Source organism: Apus apus, chromosome 15 (assembly GCF_020740795.1).
Source record: "Apus apus isolate bApuApu2 chromosome 15, bApuApu2.pri.cur, whole genome shotgun sequence".
NCBI classification, from domain to species: Eukaryota; Metazoa; Chordata; class Aves; order Apodiformes; family Apodidae; genus Apus; species Apus apus.
Genome location: NC_067296.1, coordinates 11268428 through 11296172, shown reverse-complemented (window position 1 = coordinate 11296172; position 27745 = coordinate 11268428). Strand labels below are relative to the sequence as shown.

At 34.7% G+C, this 27745-nt stretch overlaps 1 protein-coding gene across 1 annotated transcript; it reads left to right on the top strand.

Annotated features, from left to right (window-relative positions):
• The first annotated feature begins 1456 nt into the window (after positions 1 to 1456).
• Positions 1457 to 27344, top strand: SYCP2 (synaptonemal complex protein 2). Its single transcript, XM_051633305.1, has 43 exons — positions 1457 to 1480; positions 2158 to 2298; positions 2528 to 2656; positions 3572 to 3676; positions 4237 to 4261; positions 5184 to 5269; positions 6108 to 6196; positions 6741 to 6775; positions 7362 to 7504; positions 7583 to 7635; positions 8555 to 8600; positions 8822 to 8917; positions 9372 to 9432; positions 9976 to 10124; positions 10974 to 11048; positions 11495 to 11650; positions 12619 to 12718; positions 13857 to 13975; positions 14947 to 15019; positions 15124 to 15181; positions 15354 to 15490; positions 15772 to 15869; positions 16382 to 16500; positions 17291 to 17321; positions 17917 to 17978; positions 18086 to 18143; positions 18825 to 18880; positions 19330 to 19378; positions 19488 to 19662; positions 19887 to 19957; positions 20461 to 20640; positions 21142 to 21331; positions 21755 to 22005; positions 22123 to 22293; positions 22526 to 22619; positions 23206 to 23367; positions 23685 to 23812; positions 24470 to 24564; positions 24646 to 24745; positions 25505 to 25563; positions 25907 to 25985; positions 26401 to 26457; positions 26755 to 27344. The coding sequence occupies exons 1-43, from the start codon at positions 1457 to 1459 to the stop codon at positions 26821 to 26823; spliced, it is 4254 nt and encodes a 1417-aa protein (XP_051489265.1). The 3' UTR covers positions 26824 to 27344.
• The last annotated feature ends 401 nt before the right edge of the window (positions 27345 to 27745 follow it).

Sequence of the window (27745 nt, the reverse complement as noted above, 5' to 3'; positions counted from 1 at the left end):
GATGCAGCGCGGCGGGAGAGCCGGGCCAGCGGGCAGGAAGGGTCGATCCCCCACCGCGGGGAGCGGCGGGGTTCGTTGCAGCCGCTGGGGCAGCCCCCTCCGCACCCCCGCGCCCGGGAGGGCTCCGAAGCCGCGAACGGGAGGGTCCCCGGCACGACCGCAGCACCGCCTCGGCAAAGCGCCGCCGCCTCCGCCGCAGCTTCTCGGCGAGGCCAGACCGCGCGGGTGCGAAGGGAGGAGAAACCCTGCGCGAGAAGGCGGGGGAAGCCCTCCTACCGCCCCGCAGCTCCCGCGGCGATTGGCCCGCACGCCGCGCTCGCAGGGAGTGATTGGCTGGAGGCTACGGGCGCTGGGAGTGATTGGCCGGCGGGAAGCGGCGCTTCTTTCTGCCGCGGCGGTGAGGTGAGGGGCGCCATGCTGGGAGCGGCCTCCCTGCCCGCCCGACGCCTGCCGCTCTGCTGAGAGAGCGGGGGGCGCTACGGGGCGTTTTCCTCTCAGTGACAAATCGCTTGGGGGAGATGACAGCCACCGTGTGCGTTTTGAGGGCGGAGGTCTCACAGCCTCGTCGAGAAGGGCTTGTCTGAGTAGGCAGGAAACGAGGCGTGTGAGGTGACAGCGAAGGCTTCAGCGTCGGCTGTCGCGTTCTTGTATTGGAAAAAATAATTCAAAAACCGCCCGGTATTTGTTGTTTCTGTGTTAATTTAGGAGTACAGAAGTGACTAGTGGTGTTGTCAGTTGCTTGTTCTACAGAAGGCCTTCTCTGTTTTTAGTTATTATTTCCCTTTGCTTTGTCTGTTTCTGTGTCATTTCTGGAATGGGGAAACCAAAGCTGCACATGGTAGATCGGTTGATGTAGATTAATTTATACAAAACACAGAAGAGTTCGGTGTTATCTCTCAAACTAAAACAGGGCTTTTGTCTGCTCTTGACTGTTAAGACAATGTTTTCAAAAAATGGTAATTTGATATCTTGCTTTTTGGTGGTAATAATAATAGTAGAGCCCATCACTCAATCTATAACTAAGGCAGCTTCATCCCTGAGTACATTTACCTTCTCTTAAATTATTTAATTACCATTTTATAATGGGGGGTGTCTGGAGTTCTGCTGTTTATTTACCTGTTCTGAATGACACGGTGTAGACAGTATAATTTGCCATCTTCATGCTTTTTTTCTCCATGAAAAATACTGAGAGTCTGCTGCAGGACCCTCTGTTCCTCCCTTGCCCAAGTAAATTGTTCTTTCACTCTGTTATTTTAAGCAGATGTTTTTCCAAGGATGTTTCCTTATATCCACAGTTAATTTCTTACATAGCTTTTATAGTGGTGACAAATTTTGCAATTTGTCATGTCATTTGATAGATGTGTTTGCAAAACCTGTTTAAATCTGTCAGTGAAACATGTTCTGGTCAAGTGATAATTGTTCTTTTGTTATGCAGCTGAGTAGATGAATTGCAAAAATGGCAGGCAGGAATGAGATGCAGGTATGTGCTTATGGACCGAAATACGAGTATTGATTGTTTTAATTACTAGGTTAAAGCACTCCTGATTTTAAATTCCAAGTAAAATTTGCAGTGTGGCAAAGAATGTGGTAGGAAGACATTTTCCTTTTACGTAGGTCAGTGCAGAGTAGTCAAGGAGAAACCAAGTGGAACTGGAAGTTGTTCTTGATGAAAATAAATCTTATGCCACGAATCGTGAATCAGTTGGGATGATACTTAGAGTGAAAATGTTGAAATCTGGTTATAATTGATTTACAAAGAATAGAGTGGCAAAATAGTTGAGTAAGGCAGCAGTCCTCAGACGTTAGTATCTTTCAAAGTCACTCATAGTTAACTTAGACACGCAGAATATTAAATGTACTAAGGAAGGGATATTAACACAGAGAGCACTGATGTAAGCATTTATTTGTAATATGAGGAAAGAAAAACCATTTAAATGAGGAAAAGGGCAAATAATAAAAAAATTGCTGAGTAAGTATTTGCATGATTAATGTATTCAATGTGGTGTTCTGCATTTTAGGCTTTACTTTTAATGATTTTGTAATTCAGAGTATTTGCTTAGAATGCAATAGATGATTGCATAAAACCAATCTATTAAATCTTGTTAAGTCAAGTGTTAAATGTGAGGTAATGCATTTGCTCTGTTTTATTGTTGACAGTTTGAAAAGTTAATTGATGAAGCTACAAGGAAAAAAGACTTCCACTTACTAGAACAATTTCTGGCAACAGAAGAGTGTGAGAATGTCTCTCACAAATGCAGCAAACAGTTTGTCAACAAATTAGACAAGCTTCTGTGTCGGGTAATGTAATTATTACATCAGAATCATCTCTACTGTCATAATAGTCTGAAAAAAAATTTTTTTTGTATTTGTCTTGTCTTATACCAGCAGTTGATTTGAAAAACTGAAATAAAATTTAAGAATGAAATCTCAACGTCGTGGCTTTTGTAGACAAAAAGGCATCTGGTTAGTTAAATGCAGGTTCTTCTAGAACTGTACACTAAAGCTTATGTTGTAATTTCAATTTCAGGAACTTGACAAACAAGAAGTCAAAAGCGTTTCCACTTTACTAAATTATATTCAGAAATTTGGGGAAAAAATCAGCATAGCAGGAGAAGATGGGCTCCCAGCCCTGATGAAATATGGCCTTATTGGAAGGATAAGTAAAACCATAAACATACATGAATTCTAGAAAAATTATGCATGCTTTACTGATTTATATATATGTAAGGAATGCTTCAGTGCTGAACAGCTTAGTGTTCTGTTTGGTCCTTGATTGTTTCTGAATTAAGAATCTCCCATATCTTTGCAACAAACATTGGGATTTAAACATTGTTTGACACATAGCTCCTTAAAAAGCAACACTGCTTTACCACAGTGCAGGTTTTGCAATACATAATTAATTTCAGTATGCTTCCAGAAATTACAAGAAGGTATCTTTGTATATGAGTTTGCTTTTGAGTCAGGAATTGGAATTTCCTCATCCAATTTAATTATTTTTTTTATTAATACTTGGAACAGCAGTAGTGTACCTGTTCTTTCAGTAGATTCTGGTGCTATCCTGATTATTTTGTAGTATTTCAAACTGCATGTTAAATGTGTTAATCAGTTGTAATTCAATGTAATAAATATACTGACAAATAGATGCCACTTGTTGTTTTCACCGAGGATTTCACCAAAGAAAATTAATGTCAGATGAATATTACTCAATTGTCTTCTCAACTGCTTTAATTTAAAAAAAGTAGTGTGGTGATAACTTCATGCTTGTATTCAGTCCTACAGATAAACTGTATTACTTCAGCCATTATCCATTTTCAGTGATGGCAGTTGTTAACATAGATCTCTAGTCTTGGTGTTAGAAAGTCAGCTACAGAAATTACTTGCATTAGTTTGAAATCCCACATTTGTATTTTGTGAGTGAAAAATTTCAGTCTGGGGCTAAAGTACAGTCATCAGACTGGTAATGTTGCTGTTTTAATAATTGTGTAGTTTTGTGTATTTTTACTTAAGCATAATACAAACCATTTTTCTCTTTCCTGCTGTTAAAATACATTTACTTCTGTTTTCCTTATACATGGTTAATTGGTTTGAAAAGGTGAAAGGAATTTTTATCCTCAGAGGAAATGAGAAGAGTGAAATGCTTACAAATCTGGCTGAGGATTTCTTCAACGTGTTGCTGGTAAAAATATATTGATAAAGAATACATTGTGTATATTTATCAAAATAATTACTACTAGTTTAACAACAAAGAGGCTTTCAAATGTGTTTCTATTCAATATCCTTCTGAAGTTAATCTTACAATAATATCTGAAATAGATCATAGGTCTTTTTGGGGAGATAGTTTGCCTATGTTCGTACTCATCTGTTCATGATTAGCATCATGAAACGGAATTTAAAAACCCTAACAACATAAGTGTTTGATGTACAAAAAAATTGCGTCTTGGTCAAATTTTGGTTACATACATTATTGGTATGCTAATTCCAGTGCCTCAAGTTTGTAACATTCCTGAGTTTTCTTCTGTTTGTCTTTGGGGAAATAATTTCCAGGAATGCAGCTGAAGTATAGTTTTGGGAAACTACACTTGGTGTTAGAAGTCTCTTACATTCTTCATTAAGGATGAAATAATTTTAAAATATTAAGTGCTTTTTGACTACTTGCTTCAGGTACATATTAACTGATTTTTATGCTGTAATATTGACAGTATCAACATGATGTGTTCTGCTTTGTTTTTATTGTAGGCCGTATGTGATAGCAGACCTGAAGGTGAGCCTGAAGTGTATGCTAGATATGATGAAGTGTTCTGAAAGAGACATTTTTAAAGTTACCAGACTTAAAATGGCTCTTACTACTTGTGGAGCCAGCTTGAGGCAAAGTAGTTCTGAGAAGAATGTGTAATGAGGGTTAAACAAAGCCTCTTAATCTGATGTAAATATACCACACAATCTATATGCTTCAACTAATAAACTGTAACAGAAAATGCCTTATTCTTGTGCACAAAGGACTGTATTTCTCATTGATATGAAAAAAGGTTGAATGTCAACTAAAACTTTGTTGTTTATTTTGAGGCTTCTTTACTGGCATTTTCTTTTAACTTGCTGATGTCAGTAGTAAAAAAGCAGGATGGTCTAGTCTTCTCAGAGATGGCAGCTGAACTGTTTTTCCTAGGAAGAACGTTGTTTCTAAGCTGCTCTTCTAGTTTAGCATAGTACGGGAGGCCTTTACTGACCTCATTACCATGTGTATCATATCACCCTGCTCTTGCCTTTCAGTGTAGCACCAGGTAGAAAGGCACTGCAGACTATTGTGCTGGCAGGATCAAAATGGAAGATTCATCTCCTTGTCCCTGGGAAGATAAATTCCAGAGTCTGAATTCTATCTCAGAGAGCGAAGTTACAGAATTGATCAGATTAGTTTTTAAAAACACTGATGCCCAGGGGACTCAGGCTGTGATGCACAGTAATAGAAACCTCACAAAGAGCCATATTTAATATAAATTACAGTAACTGCTGTTTTCCATTTAACCATGAAGCTTAAGATGTTTGTTTTTAGATATCACTAATCCTATAAGGAAAGGAAGGCATGCTACATTTTATTTTTAAATGAAAATGAATTTTTTTCCAAATGCAGATGAAGGGGCACCCTAATACGCTCTCGATAACTTGTAGGGTTTTTTTCTGTTCAATAGGTAAAATAGAAGTACTAGAAAACTTTGTTCTGAGAACATGTACCCTCATCGCTGATGTAAGAATTAGTATTTATGTTCAGCACGAGGTAAATATTCTGCTTTCTAATAACAGTTTTCTGGTTAGTGTTCTAACAGACTTCATGAAGGTAGTAATTTAATTGTACAGATGCTACAAAAAAAGTAAAAAAAATGTTGTAGTACTCCAGTATCAGAGGGATGATTTAATGTTTCTCTGGCAATGTTTGTTGTCATTTATATGTTGAGTTTTTTTCAGGTTACCTATAATTTTTGTTTTGGACAGTAAACTACAAAGCAGTGGTATTAAGATTGTGATGAAAAAGCTGTATAAAAGCCTAAGAAATAATACACTCTGTTACAACTGCTATAAATAGGTTTAAGCTTGTTGACTGTAAATCCTTCAGATACTTGCAAGCAAATTTGTATGCCTTCTAGTATACTGCAAATTTCTCCTATTTGTGTTCATAACCTCATGCTGTCAGGGATTTTTTTCCTCCTCTAAAGAAAGGGAAGGTTACAAGATGTCTTCTGTAAAGGCTGCATCCCCAAGGGAAAGGCTTTTTAATGCAAATTTAAGGTACACTTTAGCTGAGCAGACAACTGCAGACAGTACTCCAGCTTTGAAAGGTTTTTTACTGTATTTAAACCTGAAATAAGAAACATAACCCTTTAACAACGGATGCTCACGTTAAAGCTAATGTAATTTCTTGAAAACAAGGTAGTTACCTTAAGATAAATAGCAGTTAAGGTCAGATAGCATTCATCTTTTCTTGTTTTGCAATTATTTAAGCATGTTGTTTTCTTCGGTGGTATGAAATGTATTACAAAGGCTTGAAATAAAAACAACTTAAACTTTAACAGCTTGCTTTATATTTAATCCTTCTGCCTTCTCTCCACTTTCCTTAGGTAGTAAGAAAACTTAATTTAATGCTTGACAACACACCTCGAGATGCCAAGAAAAATATATTTTCTACAAAGGAAATGTTGCTTGCCATGTAAGTAATCTTCAGCATAATTTTTGTATTACTACACATTTGCATAGCTGAGAAGGCAGTTTTTACTTAGGGTGTTTATAATGCATGCAATTGGTCTCTCTTTAACTCACTTGTGTGTTTGCCAGTGGTGGTGGCCGTGGGCAGGTATTCTTATGTGTTATTCTCCATTACAAGATTAAATTTTCCTCTTTCCCAATCTGGGTTAGGCTTCTTCTCATTCTAGTTGTCTTAAAATAATTAAACTCTCATGTTATAAGAATGTGTGTAAAGCCCAGTGAGTCAGTAACTGGAAGGACAAACTATTCACATTGGGAATTCTTTTGCACATTTCAGAAATAAAATATGTATCACATGATAAACTTCCACAGTAGTACTTTCAGGTGTATATCCTTATCATAACAGACTTACTCCTTTGAAGTCTACTAGTTTAGTGGAATCAGGGTTTCATCTCATTTACTGAAAGCTGTCTCAAACATTTGGTAAACTTTTCTTCTATGCTTTGTGTTTTTGCCACGTTTTGATGAAATGTTACTTTGTCTGGCAGGAGTGACATGGGGAGGAGAATTTTGGATGCTGGAGGTGAGCGTGGGACTTAAACAATTTATACTGAGCTTCTTAAAAGTTCATGCTGACCCCTTAAAAAAATCTAGAGAAGACAAGCTGCAGAATGTTGCAGTTGCAGTCCTCTGAAAAGTACAAATACTGCATGAAAACAGTCTGCAAATGGGAATGTTTCAGAAGTATGTATATCAGTATGAATATATGTTTTAAAATAGCAAAAGCTTGTAAGGAATTCAGTCTTTGAGGACAGTAAACTGCTAGCCATGCTTGGTAGTACTATAACTTCTCTCAGGGTCACTTTGGTATCTTAACAATTTCCCAATTCAGGCAGGTGAAGGTTGAAAACTTTTATCTTGTTTCTATCCCCAGTGTTGTTCTGACATCCCTTGAAAGTTTGGTTGACATTTCATGTTGATAAGTTGTTTAGTCATCAATACTCACTTAGTTCTTTATATCCTTTATGGGTTGCATATTTGGATACAGTGTGATGCATAATATGAAATGTTCAGCCCTGCTTATACCTGTTTCCTACATAATGATTTTTTTTTTTCACATCAGTTGTATCTTTAAAACTCCTGTTCTTGTAACATGTATTGTGCTGTAGACTATGACCTGCAGGTAGCCATCACAGAAGCTTTATGCAGAATGGTGTCAGAGAAACAAAGAGGAGAACTGGCATGCCAGTGGTTTTCCATGGAGTTTGTGTCAAATGCATTTAAAGGAATTAAAGATTCTGAGTTTGAAACAGTAAGTCATATGAGCAATATTTCCAGGAAGGTAGACTTTCATTTAACAGTTCTTAAAGAAATTTCTGTCTTTTAATAGGATTGCAGAAAATTTCTTAACCAGGTCAATGGCATGCTTGGAGACAAAAGAAGGTAAAACTGTTTTGTTTTTTTTAAAAAATGCTAATGTATTTTCTTTTTTGGATTTTATGGCTATTCATCAGGAGTAACCTTTCAATCAGAAAAACTGGTTTTGGGAAACTCTTGAATGAAAATAATACAGGCAAGTAAGATCAATATTGCTGTGGTATAAAGTTAAGGAACAACAGAGACTTAAGATATTTTTTTAATATTAAATAATAAAGAAATTGAGTGATAATATCTTTTAGCACATTGTCACTCATACTGTCTTCTCTATCAAGGTGTTAATTTTATATAATTCCTATATTAGGAGTAAAAGGCAACCATGAGGTAAGTTTCAGATTATTAGATAACAGCTTGAAGAAACTGTTCACTAAAAGAACATTCATTTGAGAAGATTTTTGATATAAAGCATATGCTACACTGCCTTTAACTGTAGCTAGGAATCTGTTGGTATATATTCCTTTAGTTATTTATTTAGGATATTTACATTGAAATAATGATCAATGAGGATGTCTGTTAGAGAAATTGGATACAAAAAGAAAGAGAAAATATTTCTTACCTATAGGGCCATATGCTCTGCATGTTACTTTTATTTGTCATGACAGCAGAGAGATTGCCTGGTGTGTCTTTGTATCAGGTGTATATTCAGTTTGAGTACCATTTTTAAATGCCAGCAGATAAGCTAGAAATATTAACATGATGACAAGAGGTCTGAGACCACTGCTTTCGTGTTAGGATATATAAGATTTCATGTTATCTCCCTTTGGGAAGAAGTGAAGTCAAGTGACTTTTCTTTTGATTACTGTGATCCCTTAGTCTCTAAAGCACACAAGTTTTGTGCTGAAAACACAATCCACTTGTTTTGTTCAGATAGAAAAGAATATTTACAGCATTTTTGGATACTTGACACAATATCCTTTTCTTGCAGGGTTTTTACATACCCATGTTTATCAGCAGCTCTTGATAAATATGAGGTAAGTTACAGGTGTAATCATATATCCACAGATTTTCATTTGTGCAGCTGAAGAAGTTCTTTGCCGTCTACTTAAGAAAAAATAAGGATAGACTAAGAATTTTTTGTTTGTTTTTTTGAAGGTGTACCATGTGCATGCCTTTCAATTGTGTCAGACTGTAGCACAAAGCCTGGTAGCTGGTATGAATCGTTGCTCTTACTCTTTCTGTTTGTCTGTTTTAGCTACAGATACCATTGGATGAAAACCTTGAAGAATTTTGGGTTGATTTCAATGTTGGTAGCAGAAGTATATCTTTCTATGTGGCAGCAGATGATGCAGTAAGCTAATTGTTGTCTGTCCTACAAGATGTTCTGAGGCAGCAGATAAATGTTTTTTCGAGTATATCAAATTTGTGTCCCCAGATCGACATGTGGAAGTTACGTGTGTATCTATAGTGTGAAGGAGGACAAATGATCTAGATCTGGCACAGTAATTTAAATTAAAAAAATTTCAAAGTAATGACTTTTACTACTGTTTGTGAGCAGTTTAATGTGCACACATGAACAAGAAGCTATTTGCAAAATTCCAGTGACAGTTATTTTAGATGAGACTCAACTGTTTCAGTTAATGTCTCTACCAAAGCTCTTCTGAAGCATTGTTCATTGTTATCAATGAAGCATGTGTTCATTTAAAATGTTGACAGTTGTCCTCAATACCTTTCTGATTGCTTTACTTCATTTGATTGTAATGTAATGGTATTTGAGCTTTAAAAATATGTCTTTTTCTTACAAGGATCATCAGTGGGAAACAGTCATTATACCAGAAGAAGGGGTAGACCTATACAGCCTTGAAGGTACTCACAAATGTGACCTTTTATTGCACAATAACTTGTATTTTAAAACTGATTAATCCTAGAGTACTGATTCAATTCTCATCAAAGACAAATTCCCACTTAAAATATTATACATGCTGTTCTTTTTTAAGAATTAAATTGCACTGCAGTCACATTTGCATTTTAGGCATGCAGGTGGGATTTTATGTAAATAATTTTAACATAATGTCTTACAGTTACCTCAATGCAAAATATGGCATTAGACAATGGCATAAATAATTTTCCTTTTAAACATTTTAAAATAATTTTGTAAATATATATTATTTGTCTGTGGCTATAGTAAATAACCTTCAAACAAAATTCTACAGGATAACACCCAGAATAAGTGTTTCTAAAAGACTGAATCTTTAATTGTTTCACTAATAAAATTTAGCATAGGTTAGAGTGAACTAAATAAATATATATTTTGTATTCTTCAGTTCAGCTAAGTTTAATGTATTTACAAACATATGAGATATTATTAAATTGTAATGAAACTACTTTTCAAATTCTGTTTTTGTCCAGAAAAAGATTCAAAAATATTACTAACAATAGATCTTAAAAGCCCAATGAATGTGGGTAATCAAGAAGGAGAGAAATTTTTTTTATATTTTGATTCTATCTTGGAAATCAGAGATGTAACCAGAAAGATTTATGGATCTAGTAAATGTAAGGTAAGCTTTAAAAACCTTTAATGGATTAAAAATTAATGTCTCATTGGTATATAGGTATTGTTATGACTATTATTATTGGTACCTGTTTATACAGAGATATTCTGATTAACATTGCCACTATAAAATAGCATTTCTCCCATGATATGTTAAGCTTGGGTAAAGATCCCTAATAAGGATGAGAGAAAATGGCCTCAAGTTGTGCCAGGGGAGGTTTAGATTGGGTATTAGGAAATAGTTCTTCACTGAAAGGGGTGGTCAGGCCCTGGAACAGGCTGCCCAGGGAAGTGGTTGAGCTGTCATCCCTGGAGGTAAAGATGTGTAGTCCTGGCTGTTAGAGTCTTGGCTTAATGGTGGATTTGGCAGTGTTAAGTTAGTGATTGGACTCAATTATCTTAAAGGTATTTTACAACCTAAATGATTCTATGATTCTAAGTTCTAAATTAATTGCAATAAAAATTAACTGTCTGGAAAGGAATTGCCATAGTTTAATGTCAGGTTTTACGTATGTGTTGTTCCAGAATCACAAGAACTGAATGCTTACAGATACAGAAGTCATTATTCCTTAGCTATCCAATTTTCAGTACACTTACCACTCTTAAGAATTTACTCATTCAGTAAAAAATTACAGCAAGCAATAGCTTACTCCTTACTGCTTGTAGTAAACTACTTTTCCCTCAACTCTGACTGCAGAAGTTGTAAGAAATGGAACTGCTATGAGCTTGTAGAATCTATTTTCCCTTATAACATGGTTTCAGACACTTAGGATCTCTGACTTAAATATTTTCTTTCTATTTCTTGTTTAAAAAAGGTAAAATATGTATTTTACATGGGTGGTTACTCAATTTGTAGGGCTTTACTAAGAAGCGGTCTGCATCAGTGTCTGAAACAACTGTACATGTTGTCTTTGATGAAAGTGGATCACAGGTATTTGACTTCAGTATGCTGAGATGGTTGTTTTCTTTTATTATATATTTAGCCAGATTATTAGCTAATTTAAGCACATTCACCATAAAACAAGCTTGTTTCAAATTCTGGGAGGTAAAGTTAACTCTGAGAGCAGTTAAGTGATTTCTAGTAAGAATGTGTTGTTTATCTGGGGAGATGATAATGTTAATATCCAAACCACAGAATACTTCAGACAGATAAACACCACAGAAATTATTTTATGTGAATTTTGATTTGGTAATCCATCCTTTATTAGTGAAGGTAGCAATTAGGTTGGATACTGTAAAGCTAAAACTATATAAGCTCTGAAGTTTATAAAACTCTGCAGTGAGAAATGTGTTACTTAGGGTAAAGAAGTTGCTCTCTGTGTGTTTGTATATAAAATATAAAACACAAATTCTTTAAAAATAGCAAATATTGTATAGGTTCTGGTACCAGAAAGTCAGTTGTCACCACGTTTGGAAGCAAAATCTAAAGAAGAGGAGAAACTCAGTAAGTACGAAGCCCAGCAACTTCCTGGAACTCTGACGACTCTGGATAAAAATAACAATCAAGAAAAATGCAGAGATAGTTCCTCCAAGGTAAGGAGGTTTATCAAAATAGAAAAGAGCACTGAAACAATACAAGTCAACTTGTTTATTCAAGCATAAGTCAACTTGTATCAATTAATGCTTTGGTTCTGGTGTGACACTATTTTTTTAAACCACTGTGCTCTGAGAAATCTCTTTAAAGAGAACGGTTTTCAAGACATGCAGGAGTCTATTATAGCCTCTGGAGACAACAGTAACAGCTGTTACTAGAGACTAGTCCTACAGGTTTGGCCTTTCACAAAGTCTGATTACAAAAAAAAAAGCACGTGGCTGTCAGGGTGAATCCTGTGTCCTGGTTATTCAACTCACAGTTTCATGGCACTGCTCCTACAAATATGATCTCCAGAGGTCCCTTCCGACCCCTCCCATTGTGACTGTGGGAATAGCTGATTCTCTGGTTTAAACTGAGAGGAGCCCAGTTCATTAAGCCTGGTGTTTCTTCTGTCCCATGATCACTCTAAAATTACAAACATGTTGTGGTTATTCTGGGACTAAATCCACATGTGCTAAAGGGTGAGGGAAAAGATGAAGCAATGTCACCATATCTTCATCTTGCAACAGACATGCAGAGCATGTCTTGCAGTAGCCTACTCAACCTGTTCCTGAGGGTCTGCTACTTATGTGGTGGCCTTGCAGAAACTCCTGGGAATCATCTTGGTTACTTTAGCTGTTAACAAGGAACGGGATTTGTCCATACTTACTGAATTAATTTAGAAAACAAGGATCCCCAATGTCATTTGAAAAATATTAGTTTTAAGTATTACATAATTCAAGTGTTTTGGTGAGCTTTCTCTGAAAAGGGAACTGTGTAAAATTCACATTACATTGATGTGTGCAGCAGTAGCAATTGGCATTCCAGTAACAGAAAGTGTCAAAGGTTTTGGAAATAGATTTTCTGAAATCTTGTGTTGTTATCCTTAAATCTCTGCATTATGGTCAATTTTTTTCTGTTCCTCAAGTCGACTACATCTTGTAAAAGGAAAGTGTCTGAAGCATCTGTGCTTATTCCTGCAATGACAAGATTTTCCACAAGAAGTCCACTGGTATTTGTTAGCACAGGTAGGCTTACATGTAACTTTCAGGGAAATAATCTATAAATCATCTTTGAAATACAAGCATGTATCCTTTGCAGAGCTGGAAGTTAAAAGTAGACCTTATAAAATCTCCCTAGCAGGTGCTTTAAAGTTGAATTATTTAAACTAGGCCACTTGGTACTGGTCCATAGACGATGCATTCCAAACAGCTGAGGGCCACCTATGAATTTTACCGCTGCTGTCAGTCAGCTGTTTGTGCTGAAGCTAGTTCAGAAGTCAGGAGTCAGAGGCCCATCATGCATAGGTGTTCTTTCATCTTGCTCTTCGTATGCTCTTGGTTTAAAGAACTCTCAGCAGTTAGTGCTTTTATAGCAGCTGTGGTGGAAAATCAGCTTTCTCCAATACGTACATTTATAATTTTATTTTATTCTAGAAACTGCATGTGATTCTTGGAAGGGTGGTTGATGGTATGGCTAGTGAGCAGGGTGGGATCCAGTGCTATTGGTGCTTATGTCAAAGTGCTTCTTACAGAGAAGAGGATAAGGAAGAGTTGTTATCACAAATAGGAGTCATCACTTTCCCACTAGTAGTCTTACTATACCAGAGATGTTTAATACTTTCTTCAAGGGAGAGACAAAGACCAGTAGAGGCTGGAGATGCAACCAGTGGCAGAACAGCATGACTAACAGACTTCCTTTAACTGGCTCAAGTGTACCATCATCCTTAGTCATGTATATCCATGTGTCATGTACAAATTATGTGTAACAGAGGCTAGAAAAAAAAAGCCTTTTCAGATTAAGACGGAACAAGACAAATAACTTCTTTATTTGGAACTAACAACACAGTCTATTCCAGCAAAAATATATTACAGTGAAGTCTTTAAACAGGTGACCAGCTGCTTTCTGCCATGGTCAAGCTGTAAGAAGCATTGTTTGTCTTCAGACATCCACAGACTATGGGCTTATTAAATTCCATGTAAATAATTGAAATTAGTAGAATTCTACAAGGTACCTAATGAGTTGAAATAAATGCTAGCCATCCTAAAAGAGTTTATAGAATAGATGTGATCACAGGTAAAACTCTGTATACTGATGCCACAGACATGACAGCAATCATAACAGAAGAAATGGTAGAATTCTAACCTGTCTCTGGTTTGTTTTCAGCCACTCCTTATAAAGGACGATTTAAATTACCTTTGGAAATGATGAGCTCTGCTGAAAGGTCTAACAATAATGAAATAAATGAGACCAAAACAAAGAATTTATATCAAGAACCTACTGGAGTATGCATGTCGTCTATAGCTAAGTTTTTTGCTTAGAAAAACATTTCTATTTTATTTTTTTCCTAATTACTGTAAAGAGCTAGAGTTTTGCAGTCAGCAGCTCACTTTCAGAAAATAGTGTGATTTATTTTGTTGCATAATGTTTTCTCATCCTCTGGATTTCAGGTTTAATATGTCTAAAGTCATAGTGAACTGTTAGGAAATTAGTGAAAATTTGCATTCACTCATCAGTTCTGACCCCAGAGCTAACTTGCATTTACTAGAACCAGAAATCTTACTTTGTGTATAATACAAGAACGGTGTATGCCTGGAATCTCAAATGAATTAAACATATAATACATTCAGCTGTAGCTGTGAAATGTTAATGTCTTCAGGTTGTAGCATTTATAGCATTGTTTTTAGTGCATTTGTGATTAGGCATTCAGTAAAATCAAACAAAATTGCATAGCTGTTACTGAACTGTGGTTTGAGTGTATGTATTTTTGCTTCCATTCCAGTTGAACAAAAACTTCGAAGTAACATTTTTATTTTATTTACTGTTTTAAAGGTCTTTCTGGATCAGATTCAGGTCAAATCCCAGACTGTGGAATTCTGAAACATTTTTTTATATACCTACGCTTTAGAAAAAGGCTTTAACATATACAATGTGTAGTTTAGAATGTTTCAAATGGTACTTTCTGGGATAATTTTATTTGTTTTGATTCTGTGGATAGTAATTGTCAGTGTTACTTATTGTACTTTTTAGAGTGGGCAAAGATGTGCACTAGACAACAAATTTTGTGAAACAGAACAGAAGATCAGGAAGTCAAATACTGGAACTGGGGCAAAACTACCTGAAAAGGTACTGGAAAAACCACTTCTCTGAAATGAAAAAATAAATGCATATTTTGTTAGGAAAAACACCAGTTTACAAGGTTATGCTGTTTATGGACCTGTGCTAATATTTTCTTTTGGGTGTTATCCGACTGCAGCGAATGTGTGCTGAGGAAGTTTTAGACATGGTACAGGAGCTAGAAATTGAGGTCACACAAAAGCAGACTTTAGGCAAGTAGTTTTATAAGTGTTCGTAGTCCTTACTTTTAGTATTATTTTAATTTGTTCAATTTTTGTTGTGATAGTAATTGATATAAAATTAATGTCTCCTTTAGATGAAGCATTAGGTATTGTTCCTGATTCTCAGCCGGTAGGAAGAAGTAACAAACCTGTGTAAGTATTGGAAAAGAGTTGCCACTCTTGTCACTGACTTTGAAGGGAGTATTTTCAAGTATTGCCAGAATTGAAATTACCACTGTTTTCCTATTTTTGTGATGCATGCTCATTATAATTAAGACTCACTTTCTACAATTCACTGATAGTAAGGTGGTCTTCTCTTTATTAGGCTGTCTGATCTTTTGGAGAGTTCTTTAGATAAAAGCAAAACGTGGAAGAAAAGAGCATGCTCAGTTCCTGAGAAGAATATAACAATTGGTGACAAGCAAAAGCTAAATCCATCATTGGCCCATTCATCCCATCCAGGTTATGTTCACACTTTGTTAATATTAAAAATATTCAAGATCAATTTTTAACGTACAGCTGTGCTTTCTTCCTGTATTAGTTTCTATTGTTAGTGAAAGGGCTGTGAAACAAAAAGCATTTATTCAATTTTTTTGAAGTCTCTATTCAGATAAAGAAATTTAAAAGGACAAGAAAACCAATGTAATTTAATGGATACCATGAGGGATTTCAACTGCATAATACTCTAGTAAATAGTCAGATTGTTAATAACTTTGAACAGAAATTTAAAACATTTCTTTCAGGTAGAGCATCTGAAACGTCTCTGCATTTGGATTTTGCAAAAGAGGAACCTGATGTTCTCTTTAGAAAAGATGCTGCAAATCCAAGCCCGTCAAAAGCGGTGAGAGTTTCTTACCTTTGTTTCTTCGAATTGCAGTTCAGAGAACTGTCAAATTTTCAGTCTTTCAAAGTTTGTGTTTTAATTTCATTTAGTAACAAACTTATTTTTAATTGACTTTGCACTAAGACAGAGTGAATTAAATAATGGCAGCTTCACTGTTTACTTTTTCAGTGGGATCTGCTTTAGATTACTTTACTCTGAATCCATTTTGAAAAATAATATTTTAAAAAAATAATTCTTAAATGAGCACCAGCTTGTGCTTTTCATGCACTTATTCACTTTTGCATGTCATATTACACAAAGCCACATTATTATAAGAAAAGACCTGCCATACTGATGTTTTATTGCTCACTGTTTGGGCAATGCAAGGTAAAATGGTTTTCAAAGGAATGTGATTTAGTACATCTAGAAGACATTTAGTGATTGTGATTGTTGGGAGCCCGTAGTTCTGTTTGCAGCTTTGCCTTTTTGTTGAATGCGTTTGAAATTGAGTCTTAAACTATTTTTTACAGAAAACAAAGTCTAAAGAAGTGACAGATGCAACAAAATCACTAATTAGTAAAATCAGTGACAGATATACAGTCAAGACTTACAATACAAGCAAAGCAAGAGACTCCTTGGGTTTTAACAGGTATGATGTGAACTATTTGCTTTTGTGCTTATTCTTACTGTGCATGTGGCTTTGTCTGTGATCTAGTCCTCTGTTTACAATTAATTCACATCCTGCTTTCATCTGAATTGTTTGGTCACTTCTGATAAATCTGTTGTACCCAAAGAGTAGAGACTAGTAGTCAAACGATTCCAGTGGTTGAAATGACTACCAAGGTTGTTAGAAACCCTTCAGTGGTTGTTCACTCATTCACTCACAACATGTTTCATGGAGAGGAGTAAACTGGGATAGTTCACAGACACTGCACATGTAGGGTATCCTACCATCGTAGCTTGGGGGTCAAACTTGGATAAAGTTACCAATTTTCTGATTATCTAAAGTTCCTGGCTCTCTTCCTCAGAGAGTTGACTGGTTAGAGAGGTGAAATTTAACAAATTCTTAAATAAGAAAATCAGTCTTGCCTTGCTGGTACTCATGATTGGACATGTGCTTTAGATGTAATTACACACTTTCTGAGACTGATTGACACTGGATGACAAAGGACCGGAATAGTTAGGTTATGTCACCTTTTAAACCTTTTGGACTGGGACTTGGAATACAAGCAGAACCTGTAGTATAGATGTATGATCTGGAATTAAATTTTTTTAGAGTACAAAAATGAAAGGGGCTGATCTCTTTTAATCCACTTTTTATTTGTGTTTAACTGCCTGAATAAATGTATTGTGTTTGATAAGGCTTGTATTTATATAAGCAGTACTCTAATGCACATATTCCACTTAGCATTTAATAAAATCTATCCTTTCTTTCTTAGGCCACACTTAAAGAAATACTGTGTCTCTAAGGTAACATAATACTGCTTTTCTTGGATTATTTTTTTTTTTTTTCATATAATATATGTACAAAGATGGTGTTAACTAGTAGATACAAAGTACAAGTTAACAAATATTGATCAATGTTATATATCTGTAGATGTTAATTATGCATTGACATTATATGCTTAAAATACTTGTTATGTGTCTACTTCTGATTAATAATGTTTTTACAGCCGTCAGCCAGTGAAACCCAAATTAGTTTCTGTTTACATATTACATAATTGAAGCTGTTCTTTTTGAACATGGCAATGCTAAATATTTAGAATAAAAATATTATAGTAAATGAGATTATAGAATCCTCAAATGGCAAATGTACAGGACAAATAAATTGATCTTAATGGTTTTTGGGGGAAAAAAATTCAGAGGTTTTATTGATGTCCTTAAAGGATAAATTCTAAACATTTAGTTTATATTAGCTCTTGTCCCCTTTTGCTGTATTGAACTTCTGTGAATAAGTGGAAGTTTGAGCAGCTGCTGTATTTTTTCATATGTTTATCATGAGATGACACGTTGCATGAATGGCTAGTCCAAATGTGACATGAGTTAACATTTCATTTATGTATAGGAAGTTCAGGATAGAAAACTGAAAACCACTTCTGTTCTTAATATAACTGCTGGTCATACTATGTAAGTAGCTAAAACATTTTCAAACAGAATTTCTAATTACCCATATGTAACTTTGCAAAATATTCAGTAATTCAGTCACAAAATTGATCCCTGGGTGTGTTTCACAGGGATGATGTCTACAACTTTACCACCAGTGGGTTTGATGAGCCTACCATAAAGCTCGGGGTAAGAATATAACTGAAACTGATGTTATGAATATAATGTAAAGAAGCTCAGTCAACTTAAATTACATCTATCCAAAGTATAGTTAGCGTCTAAAAATTCAAGTAATATCACTGAACTAAGTGGAGAAAAAAGTTTGCCATGGAAATACCACCATCACTTTCAAATGTATAATGACAGATGCTGTCCTAAGCTTTTGGCCACTTAAATAATGACATTTTCCTGAATTAAAAATAAAACAGTTTGTTAGAAGTATCATTATTTTTAATTTAACCTATTATCCTGAAAGAGTTATTGCCATCCTTTCAATCCCCACTGTAAAGACATCCTTTCCCAGATGTTGGAGTAAAAGAAAGTCTAGCTAAGATAAAAGCAGAAGATGACAAAAGATAGTTTTGCTTCTTATGGCTCAGAGGAGCCTGCTGGATTGGGTTAGGTAGTGAAGCAAGTGGTTGGAAACTAATGTATTAGTTTGAGATGCTGAAAACTTCCATCAGATCCAGCGGTTATTAACTGTGAGCTCCGTTCTTAAATGATTTATAAGATAGAAGTTAATTGTTGTAAGTTCATTGCTAAGTATAAAAGCCAAGCAAAAAGCTCTGTTACTGTCTGATGGCCTGTTTAATTTTGTTGAAATTGTGTAACAAATGAAAGCCTTTATTTGTTTCTTACTTCTATATTTAGATCAAAGAATTGTGTGTCACTGAACTGAGTGTTCATACAGATTCAAACAAAAAAAGGTAGGGTCCTAATCTCCTGATTATCATCAAGAATAGTACTGTCTGCATTCTCCAGCATTCCATCCAGGAAAATCCAGGAAATGTGTACTTAACAATAATACCTTGACTGTGTTGTTTTTTCAAGCAATGAACATAGCTGCTGTGGTCTCCTAGGCTGTTTCATGATTTTCCTTTGGGAGGCTGATAAAAAGCAAAGAATGTGTTTCATTAATTAAATACCGTTATTTCTCTTTATGGAATACCATGGGGACATGAACTGACTAGAGGGGGGTCCAAATAACACATCCTCTAGGGTTTAAGGTGAGTAGGTACTTCCAAAATGGATGTGAAAACACAAGTAGGTACATTTGTTTGAATCCTTAATCCATATAGCATGTGACTAGTAGAAGGATGTGAGCAAGAATTTTTAAATGTATCATTTCAAGGTGTTTTTTCTTTTTCTAATTAAGGAATGCAGATGACAGTAAAACCATCACTGAGCTGAAAGGAAGACAAAAAGTAAGGCTCAGATTTTTGGGGATCAGTATACCCTGTCTTCTGCCTTAATGCCAATTACGTAAGTGAAAGTTATGAATCAATGACTTAAGAACTTTTTTGTTTTTTGTAGACTAGAAACAATAAAAACAAGAAACATCTCTTTAGTGACACAGACACAGAATACAGAGGTGATGACAGCAAGACAGACATTAGTTGGCTACAAGAATCAAATAGAAAATCTAAAGCCCAGTTAATTGATTACAGTAGAAATAAAAACTCAAGGAAACTGATAATCACAGACAAAAGTAAGAATTTATTTTCATATTTCTTAAGAATAATGCATTGGTTTTTTTCATAGATATTTACTGTGCAGCATATAGTGTGCAGTGCTGCAGATTTAATGTGTTATGCTGTCTTATTTCCAAGAATAAGGAATTTTCAAATTAGTATGTTTGTGGGTATTCAACTAAATATCTAAATGTCAAACGCTTGAATAGTTTGCTGATTTTTCTGACTTTATGTATTGTAGCAGCAGATAAACTCTCTGAACCTGCTGGCCACCTGGATAAACCTAAAGGCAAAAAGGCAAATAAGAAAAAGGTAAATGTAAATTTGCAACTAGATTTGTTATTTGTATTAAAAATATCTTAACTCACTACAGAAACTGCTTCTAAATAATTTTTCATAAAATGTGCCATTTCTCCATGTTTAGTTCAACATAATTTGCTAAATACAGTTCTGTAGGCTTTTTGTTTTGTTCTATTTCAAACCAGTTACAGTCTAATTTAAATGTGCACATATTTCAGAGAGCAAGCTGTGGAAATCCTCTTTGGCTTTGCTGTTGTTCACAATTGGCAGCTATTTTGCCTCTTCTCTTTTTTACCCTTACATTCCTGACACTGTTCCCTCCCTACAGTGAAAATTTTCTTCCCAGAATGCTTAGTAGGCAGATGGTTGGATTCTCTGAGCTTTGGTTAAGTTAAACTTTTTTAGTTGTTTTGAAAAATGGATTTCAAGTAATTAAGCCAAGTTACATGCCTTTTATTCTTACATATTTATTTCTCATTCTTTCATGTACTGAAAATGTTTTTATTATTCCAAAGATTAAAAAATGTGAAAAACATAATTCCAAAACTGATGAAATGATTGAGCCAACCACCAGAAAAAAACTACCTCGAAGAGCAGCACCTGCAAAAAATTACAAAGAGCTTTCCAGTTCTGAGTCAGAGAGTGAAAGGAAATCTTCACTGTGCACTTCTAAGGAAGATAAATCAAAAATACAGGTATGTAGTTGCACTATTTTGAAAATATATATGAAACAGGAGATTTTACTGAGCCAAATTTTGTTGTTTTAAATAATGTGGTTTTGAGAATACTGTGCCTATTGTGTGTACAGTAGGAAAACACTGACTTGAGAAAGGGTATGTCAGTACACTTGCTGAATATCCACATAGGATTATTAGTAAACTAAGAAATGTTGTTGGGTGCTACAACATTTTCATTCTTTTTAGCATTTCAGTGTATATGGATAGGTCTGTAAAACTTACTGCCTGCAATAGCTGAAAACTTTTTAAGAATGAACATTTGGGTGCTAAATTAAACAAGTTCAGTTCTTACTGATAATAGAACACCTGATGTCCTTATGGATTTAAGTATTTTTAACCATGTTCCTTTTTGGACCTTCTGTTTGCTCAGTGCTACATATAGATAATATGCTCTCTACCTGCCTATATACTCACTTCCGTATGTTTACAAATGATGCTTATGTTTCTAATAAAATACAGAGTTTATATATGAGTGGAGAAAACAAGAATGATAATCAGCCAAAGCAACTCCAGAATACTGTATCTGTGGAGCAAAAGAGAATAGCTAACTATATACATAAATTATCTATTAAATCAAAGAACTCTGCAGAAGAAAAGGAAATTGACATGCCTTCACCTGAGAGTCCTGCATCTCCTGAGATGATGAGATGTAGGTATTTTGACTTTTAATTTATAGCAATACTGTGTCAACACTTGGAGGTTAAATTAGGATTTTCACAGTACTACCATTTCATATATTTCATACTTCTAAAGGAAGAAAGATCCGCTAATTCAGTATGTACCACATAATTTAAGGAAGTGTATTAATATGTCACCAGCACTTTTATAGGTTGGTACAGTTAACTGACATCAGAATAATATCTAAGTGCAATAGAGAAGTGTTAGAATTAATCTGGTAACCACTAAAATGGCACCAAGAGTGCAAGTGTGATGAATCAAATGCCAAGAAGTAAAAACCCACACATCTGAGACTTTCAAATGTCTAGAGTTGGCACAGGTAGCAAAATGGGGCTTTAACTTACCTTTCTTTCCTTCTATTCCTCATGCTGAAAGTTAAGGACCTGTTTTGTAGGTGCTGAAAGAATATCCGGAGAAGCTGTTACTCAAGAACGTGCTTCTAGTGAAACATCACCTGGTCTGCAGGAGTCAACACTAGAAAAAGGAGAAATGTTAAACTTTGAGAATGGAATCTCTCCCAATAATTTCTGTCCACAAGAAAAGATTATTCAAACTACATGTCTGAATCAGACCTCTGAGACAACTATTAAAAAATTAACCTTTGGAAGTAAAAGTTTCTCGCCGGTTTTAACTGAAGCATCTTTGGTAAGAATATTGAAGTTAGTCTACAGCTACTTTAACTGAAATTATTCCATTCAGCTGCCAACAGTTTTATGCTTCAGTTCATTTCCTTTCAATAACAATTTTTTTTGTCTATTGTAGCTCAGGTTATCAACGTACCAAACTCTAAGTGGAAAACACACAAAGGGAGCTGCATCTGAAACATGTGAAAATAAAGAAGATTCAAGTTTCAGACATTGCTTTTCAGAAACACTTGCTATTAAAGGAAAACTACAGGATGTCACTAAACATATTACCAAAAGTAAAGAAGAGGTATGTCACTGAATCCTTTGCTCTTCAGAAGAGAGCTGCAGCTTTTTGTCTATATTATCTACTTTACTGAAGGTGAGGTTTAAGGGAAATGCACCTTTTTTCTTTTTTTTTTCTTTCTGTAGTTGTGTTCATGTCCCTAGTTTAATGAAAAGCAACATTAATGTGAATTTCTGATTAAGACGTCTAAAAACTTTACTTTTTGAAGCTAATAAATCAGTGACTTTTCTTTTAGGACTGTCTACCACCATCTCCATTTTCTGTTTCCAGTGGAAGTAAAGCACAGTCTTGGAGTGAAGAACCTTATGTGCCCCCCATACATGAGTCAGGTACAAATACTGAATTTTAAGCAAAAGACTTTCTATGTGTCTCCATAAAGGTTAAGAAAAATGCTTGTTTTGCATAGACATTTGGCCCAAGTATTTAATCTTTCAATTATTTTCTCTATTTTTCAGTATTAGTCCATTTTTATGCTCTTCCTCATTTTCTGTGCTGTTTTAATTACCCCCCAAAAAACCAAAAATATGGCTTCAAAATGCAGTTCCTCTAAAAAGTGAGTTGCACTCTTAAGAAGGAGTTAGAAGCATTCTTACTGATACTGGGAAGAAAAAGTGGTGATAATAGTTTTATTAGGAAAAGAGGTATTAGGGTGAATCTCTTAAGTGAGCAAGTCTTACATGGATCAAGGAGTTCTGTGTTCCACTGAAATTCTGTTTTTAATTCACATCAAGTTCTCATATCTACTGAACATGCCCTCCATAAATGTAATGCTTATTTATTCTTTGATAGCTCTTGAGCTTTAAAATCACGACACATAGAGTTTGGATCCAAGGGGTCAATAAGCTGCTCTTTATCCTTCTATGTTGCTGTTCTAAATGATCCTAAAATTAAGCATAATTTTGGTGTTTATTGAAGGACCAATTATACAGACATTTTTCAAACGAAGGTACCCCAGTGATACAGAAAGCAATTCTGATGAAGTAGAAACAAGCAAAGAGGAGGAAAAGAAAGGAAAAAGGAGAACAAAGTTACAGCCTAGAAAATTATTTAAAATAGATGATGCTGTTACTCACAGAGGTTAGTCACAGTGAAAGTTGACTATAGTTGTGCAAATGTTTAAAATAATGTAAGAAATCAAAGTTTTAACACAAAAAGATAGTATCCATAAAAATAATTTTAATATATTTTAAGAAATAAAAAGAAATTCTAAATATTTAAAGACTATATCTGTTTTAAAAGTCTGAAATTTTGTATGAGGACAGAAACTGGTCTTAGTGATCTAATTGGTGAAATGAATATATAGGTAACAAAGGCTATTCTAGGTCCTGTTGTAACTTCAGACAGGATACTTTTTAATACTGAATTGTGACATTATCTTTTTTAATTCTCCTCAGTGTCTGAAAGCACATCTAATGTGTCTGTAAATGATCTGACTGGTTTGGATGAGGAAATCTGGGAACCTGGTTGTTCAACTATCAGTATATGTCAGAAGCTCCAAAAGGAATTTACTAAGAAAATTGAGGCAAGATGTTTCATATACAATATTAGTTGTCTGTGTTGGTATGTGGGCATATGAGTGATACCTTGTCTTACAGCACAGAACTTGCTTAAAAGGACATGTAAACAGCTATGTGCATAGAACTTCAAGAAATTACGGAATTGATGTTTCCTTTTATGCTATTTTCAATTTCTTTATGTACCTAACTCTCCAAAGACTTTATTTTTCAGGTCTGTTTTATTTTTATCCGATCTGTTGTCTCTAAACAGGGTTATGTCTCTAAACATATGAGCCTGCTGCATTTGGATTTTTTTTCAAATTATCATACCTGTGAATTAAATTTATTTGCAGAAAGGAAAACATGGGCCTGGATAATGTATTTTTTCATCCAAGACAGCTATAAGCAGACATTCCATGTGTACTTCCTCTATTTTGAGGAAACGAGGATTTTGAATACTTCTAATTAAATTAGGTAGAGTTTATAAAAAACATAAGCACAGGACTATTTATGTTCCATTAGCAGAAGGCTTTTCCTTAAAAAAGCAGTGAGACAATGAAAAAAACTAAAAAAGTTTTTTTGCTCAATATGATCTGTGATACTAGTCAATTACAGCACTAAACATACAGGTTTTTTTCCTAAAGTGAAAGTAATCTGAATTTAATGCTCAAACATCCTCATAGAGCCGCTCACGGAAAATGGATCATTTTTCTAAGCAATCAGTAAGAGCTGCCCATGAGCATTTGACAAAAATGAGTTACCAGCTCCGTGAATGCAGGTTTGTAACAAAAGATTTATTTTAAAACACCCTGAGAATGGAATGAATGCTTGTTAAAAGTTACTACTTTTGTTTTGGTAGGAGCAGGCAGCTGGACAAATTTCATTTTACTCTCCTTGAGGAAATTGAGAACTTTGAAAAAGATTCTCAGTCCTTGAAAAACATGGAAAAAGAGTTCTTGGTTTGTATTTTAATGGCTTATTCATGGCAAATTCTTACAGGATCCATAGTTCATTAATGTCATCTTTAACTTTAGATCGTTAATTCTGTTTTTAAAAGCTTTTATAATTTTGCTTAATGCTGGTTCAGATTTCAAGTAATGAATTTGAAGTGTCAGGATTGGCTAATGATATGCTCTTAACATTTCTAGATCACCACTATATGTTTTCCTTAGAATAAGCTACTGCATTTACTTTTAATGGGCACTTTACCTCACTTCATGAGCCTGTTTCAGCTGTGTTTCAGGAACAGCAAGTAGGCATTTGAGCCTGTGTGTTCCATGATGAACCAATGAACATTATGGGTCTACTACTTGCTGCAATGTAAAAATCAATATACAAGTATTCATATAAACACAAGGCTATATACACTTGATTCTTTTACTCTAAAGGCATAGTTTAAATTATATGAAAAGTCTGATTAAAGTTCTCTGCATATTATTTTTAATTGTTTTGAAATGGTTCTGTAGAACACATTTTTTGTGAAATTGGTTCTATGAAAATAGAATTCCTGAAGTGCCTTATCCTGCCAACTAAGCTTAGTGCTAGGTTCTTTTTTGTTTTTTTTTCTTTTCAAGCTTCTGTGGTGACTGTGTAACTCCTGCCCCTTCTGTGCTCAGTCTGTGGTTGTTGGTTATTTTATTCATATTAAATAGCAGTCAGTTTTATTCAAAAAATACTAATTCCTACTGATTATTATCTATTCATGTTTTTCTTTCCAGATCTTTTGGAAAAAACATACACATACTTTTAGTACATACATGAAAAATGAGCAGCAGAGGTTAGTAGGCTTCATTAATCCCAGGTGGAGATTGATGTTCTGTTCATTTGAGGTCCAGGTTAGGCCAACTACTATTCTCTCTGCAATTCCTTGCTTTCATAAAGCAGAGGTAGTAGATAATACAAGAGGATGAGATTTAAATGTTAGGTTACAGGAAACACGTAACTATTCTCCATCTGAATATCTTCACGTACCTGCTGGACTATTCCAGTAGTAACAATGCTGGTAATGTTTATCCATGCTTTTTAAGTGCAAGGAGGCTACCAATAATAGGATGTATTCAAAATGTGTGTGGAACATTCATATGTAGCAAAGCTAATTGAAATACCTCTTATTTCTTTAGAATTCAGATTCTTAAAACTTCATATGAAAAGAACATCTACCATACTGTTGACTATGAAGAAAATATTTTTACATCAGAGGTATGATGAAATTTTTTCATTCTTTCTTGTTTTTAATAATTTTGACTCTTTTTCTTTTTTCCAAAGAAGGTCTTTATCCTCACCATTGTATAAATGCCACATAAGTATTTTTGTACTACTTTATTGTTATAAAATATCCTTTAATGTAACTGTTCAGTGTTTTAGTGCTAGATTTCACCCGTAAGGCATGTGCAGTTATCTGGAAAAATGTGAGATTTTTTTCTGTGTTCCGTGGCTTTGTTTACCAGTATTAATCATCCAAGGAAGAACAATTTTAACACATCCCTTTCCCTAGGCAGGTGGATGCACGTGCATCTGTGTTGATCACTTGTAAACCTTTTAGGGGTGTAATTGTCTTCTTGAAAATGGGTTACCAGTTGTGATTGGAGAAGATGCATTCAGTATCTTTTTATAGATGCATCTGATGAAAGAAGACTTAAAAGGACTCCAAGAGAAACTTCTTAAAGAAATGGTAAACTAAGTTATATCTTGTTCTCATTTTTATTGTTTAAGTATAGCTGTTCGAACACTAAATTACTAGAAATGCTAATTTCTAGTCCCCTACCAAAAATAAAGATGAGTCAGAATTCAGGTATCACTAACAGCTTATACCTTAAACCTGGGTGATAAAAGCTGCAGGTAACTTCAGATATACTGTTTGAGTTCTGAGTCTTAATATGATGAATGTTGATGTGGAAAAGATTGCAGTACTTAAAACCCAGAAATATTTTATTTCAAGTATGTGATAAAAGTAATGCTCTTTGCACAGCAAGAAGAGGAGCTGTGTAATGTTCGCAGAGGACTGCAGGCCTTGTTCAATCAGAAGACAGAATTCTGAATTGATATTTTCAGATACCTTCCTGACATTGAAGGTGAATATAAATACACTTTTATAATGTAAAATTTGACAACTTTCTTTTTTTTTTCCCGTCAAGGAAATTGTTAAAATGAAAGTTTATTTTCTCTAATAATAGTAAAATCTCTGTGAATAAGGCTTCTCCTTTTCTATGGGAGATTTGGAATTATTTTACTGAGTCTGCTAAAATGTAACGTGTACATTTTTGGATTTTTAGCACATGCTATTTTTTAAGCAGTCTTTAACAATTTTTATGGTTTATTTAAATGAATTTCAGAGAAATTACTTCGAATTTCACTTTAAATCTATGTTTTGTGTACAGAATACCCCTTTTGTCTGATCCAGAATGCAATCAGAAATTATTTAGGACTCAAATTGCCTGTTTAGATTGCAGTCTTATTTGTCTGTGCTGTTAGACTTCAATAGGAGGTTCTAAGAGATAACAAAACTCTAAACACTTGTGGTTGAACTACGTTGCAAATATTTGTATTAAATATTTCAAGAAAAAGAAATATTGTCTGGTTTGGTTTTTTTTACAAAATGATGTCATTACTATTTTGCTTTAAACCAGTAATACATATTTGCACATCAGTCAAATAAAATTTACTGCTGTGCAAGTATTTCTTTTATGACAAAGTACAGCAAGAGGGTCTCTCTGTAGCTCAGAAACACATGCTCTACACACTTAATACAATTTGTTCCATATATTTAGGTTTCAGAAGATTTCCTAAGAAACTACCAGTGAGTCATGATTTGCACTTCTCTTTTGTTGCCATGTATCAACTACAAGGTTTATTCTGAATGTGTATAATATGCAACTTCTAAGCTAGTATTTCTGTTAATTTGCTTTAAATTAAAAAAACTACCTTGCATTTTATAGTTCCTTAGCAGCCTTTTAATTTTT

Bases quoted from the DNA above. Each gene is read 5' to 3' on its own strand.
- SYCP2 (XM_051633305.1), top strand. From the start codon at position 1,457: ATGGCAGGCAGGAATGAGATGCAG. The intron at 5,270-6,107 runs GTAAATATTCTG...CACTTTCCTTAG, and splicing joins GTATTTATGTTCAGCACGAG to GTAGTAAGAAAACTTAATTT. The intron at 22,620-23,205 runs GTACAAATACTG...TGTTTATTGAAG, and splicing joins GCCCCCCATACATGAGTCAG to GACCAATTATACAGACATTT.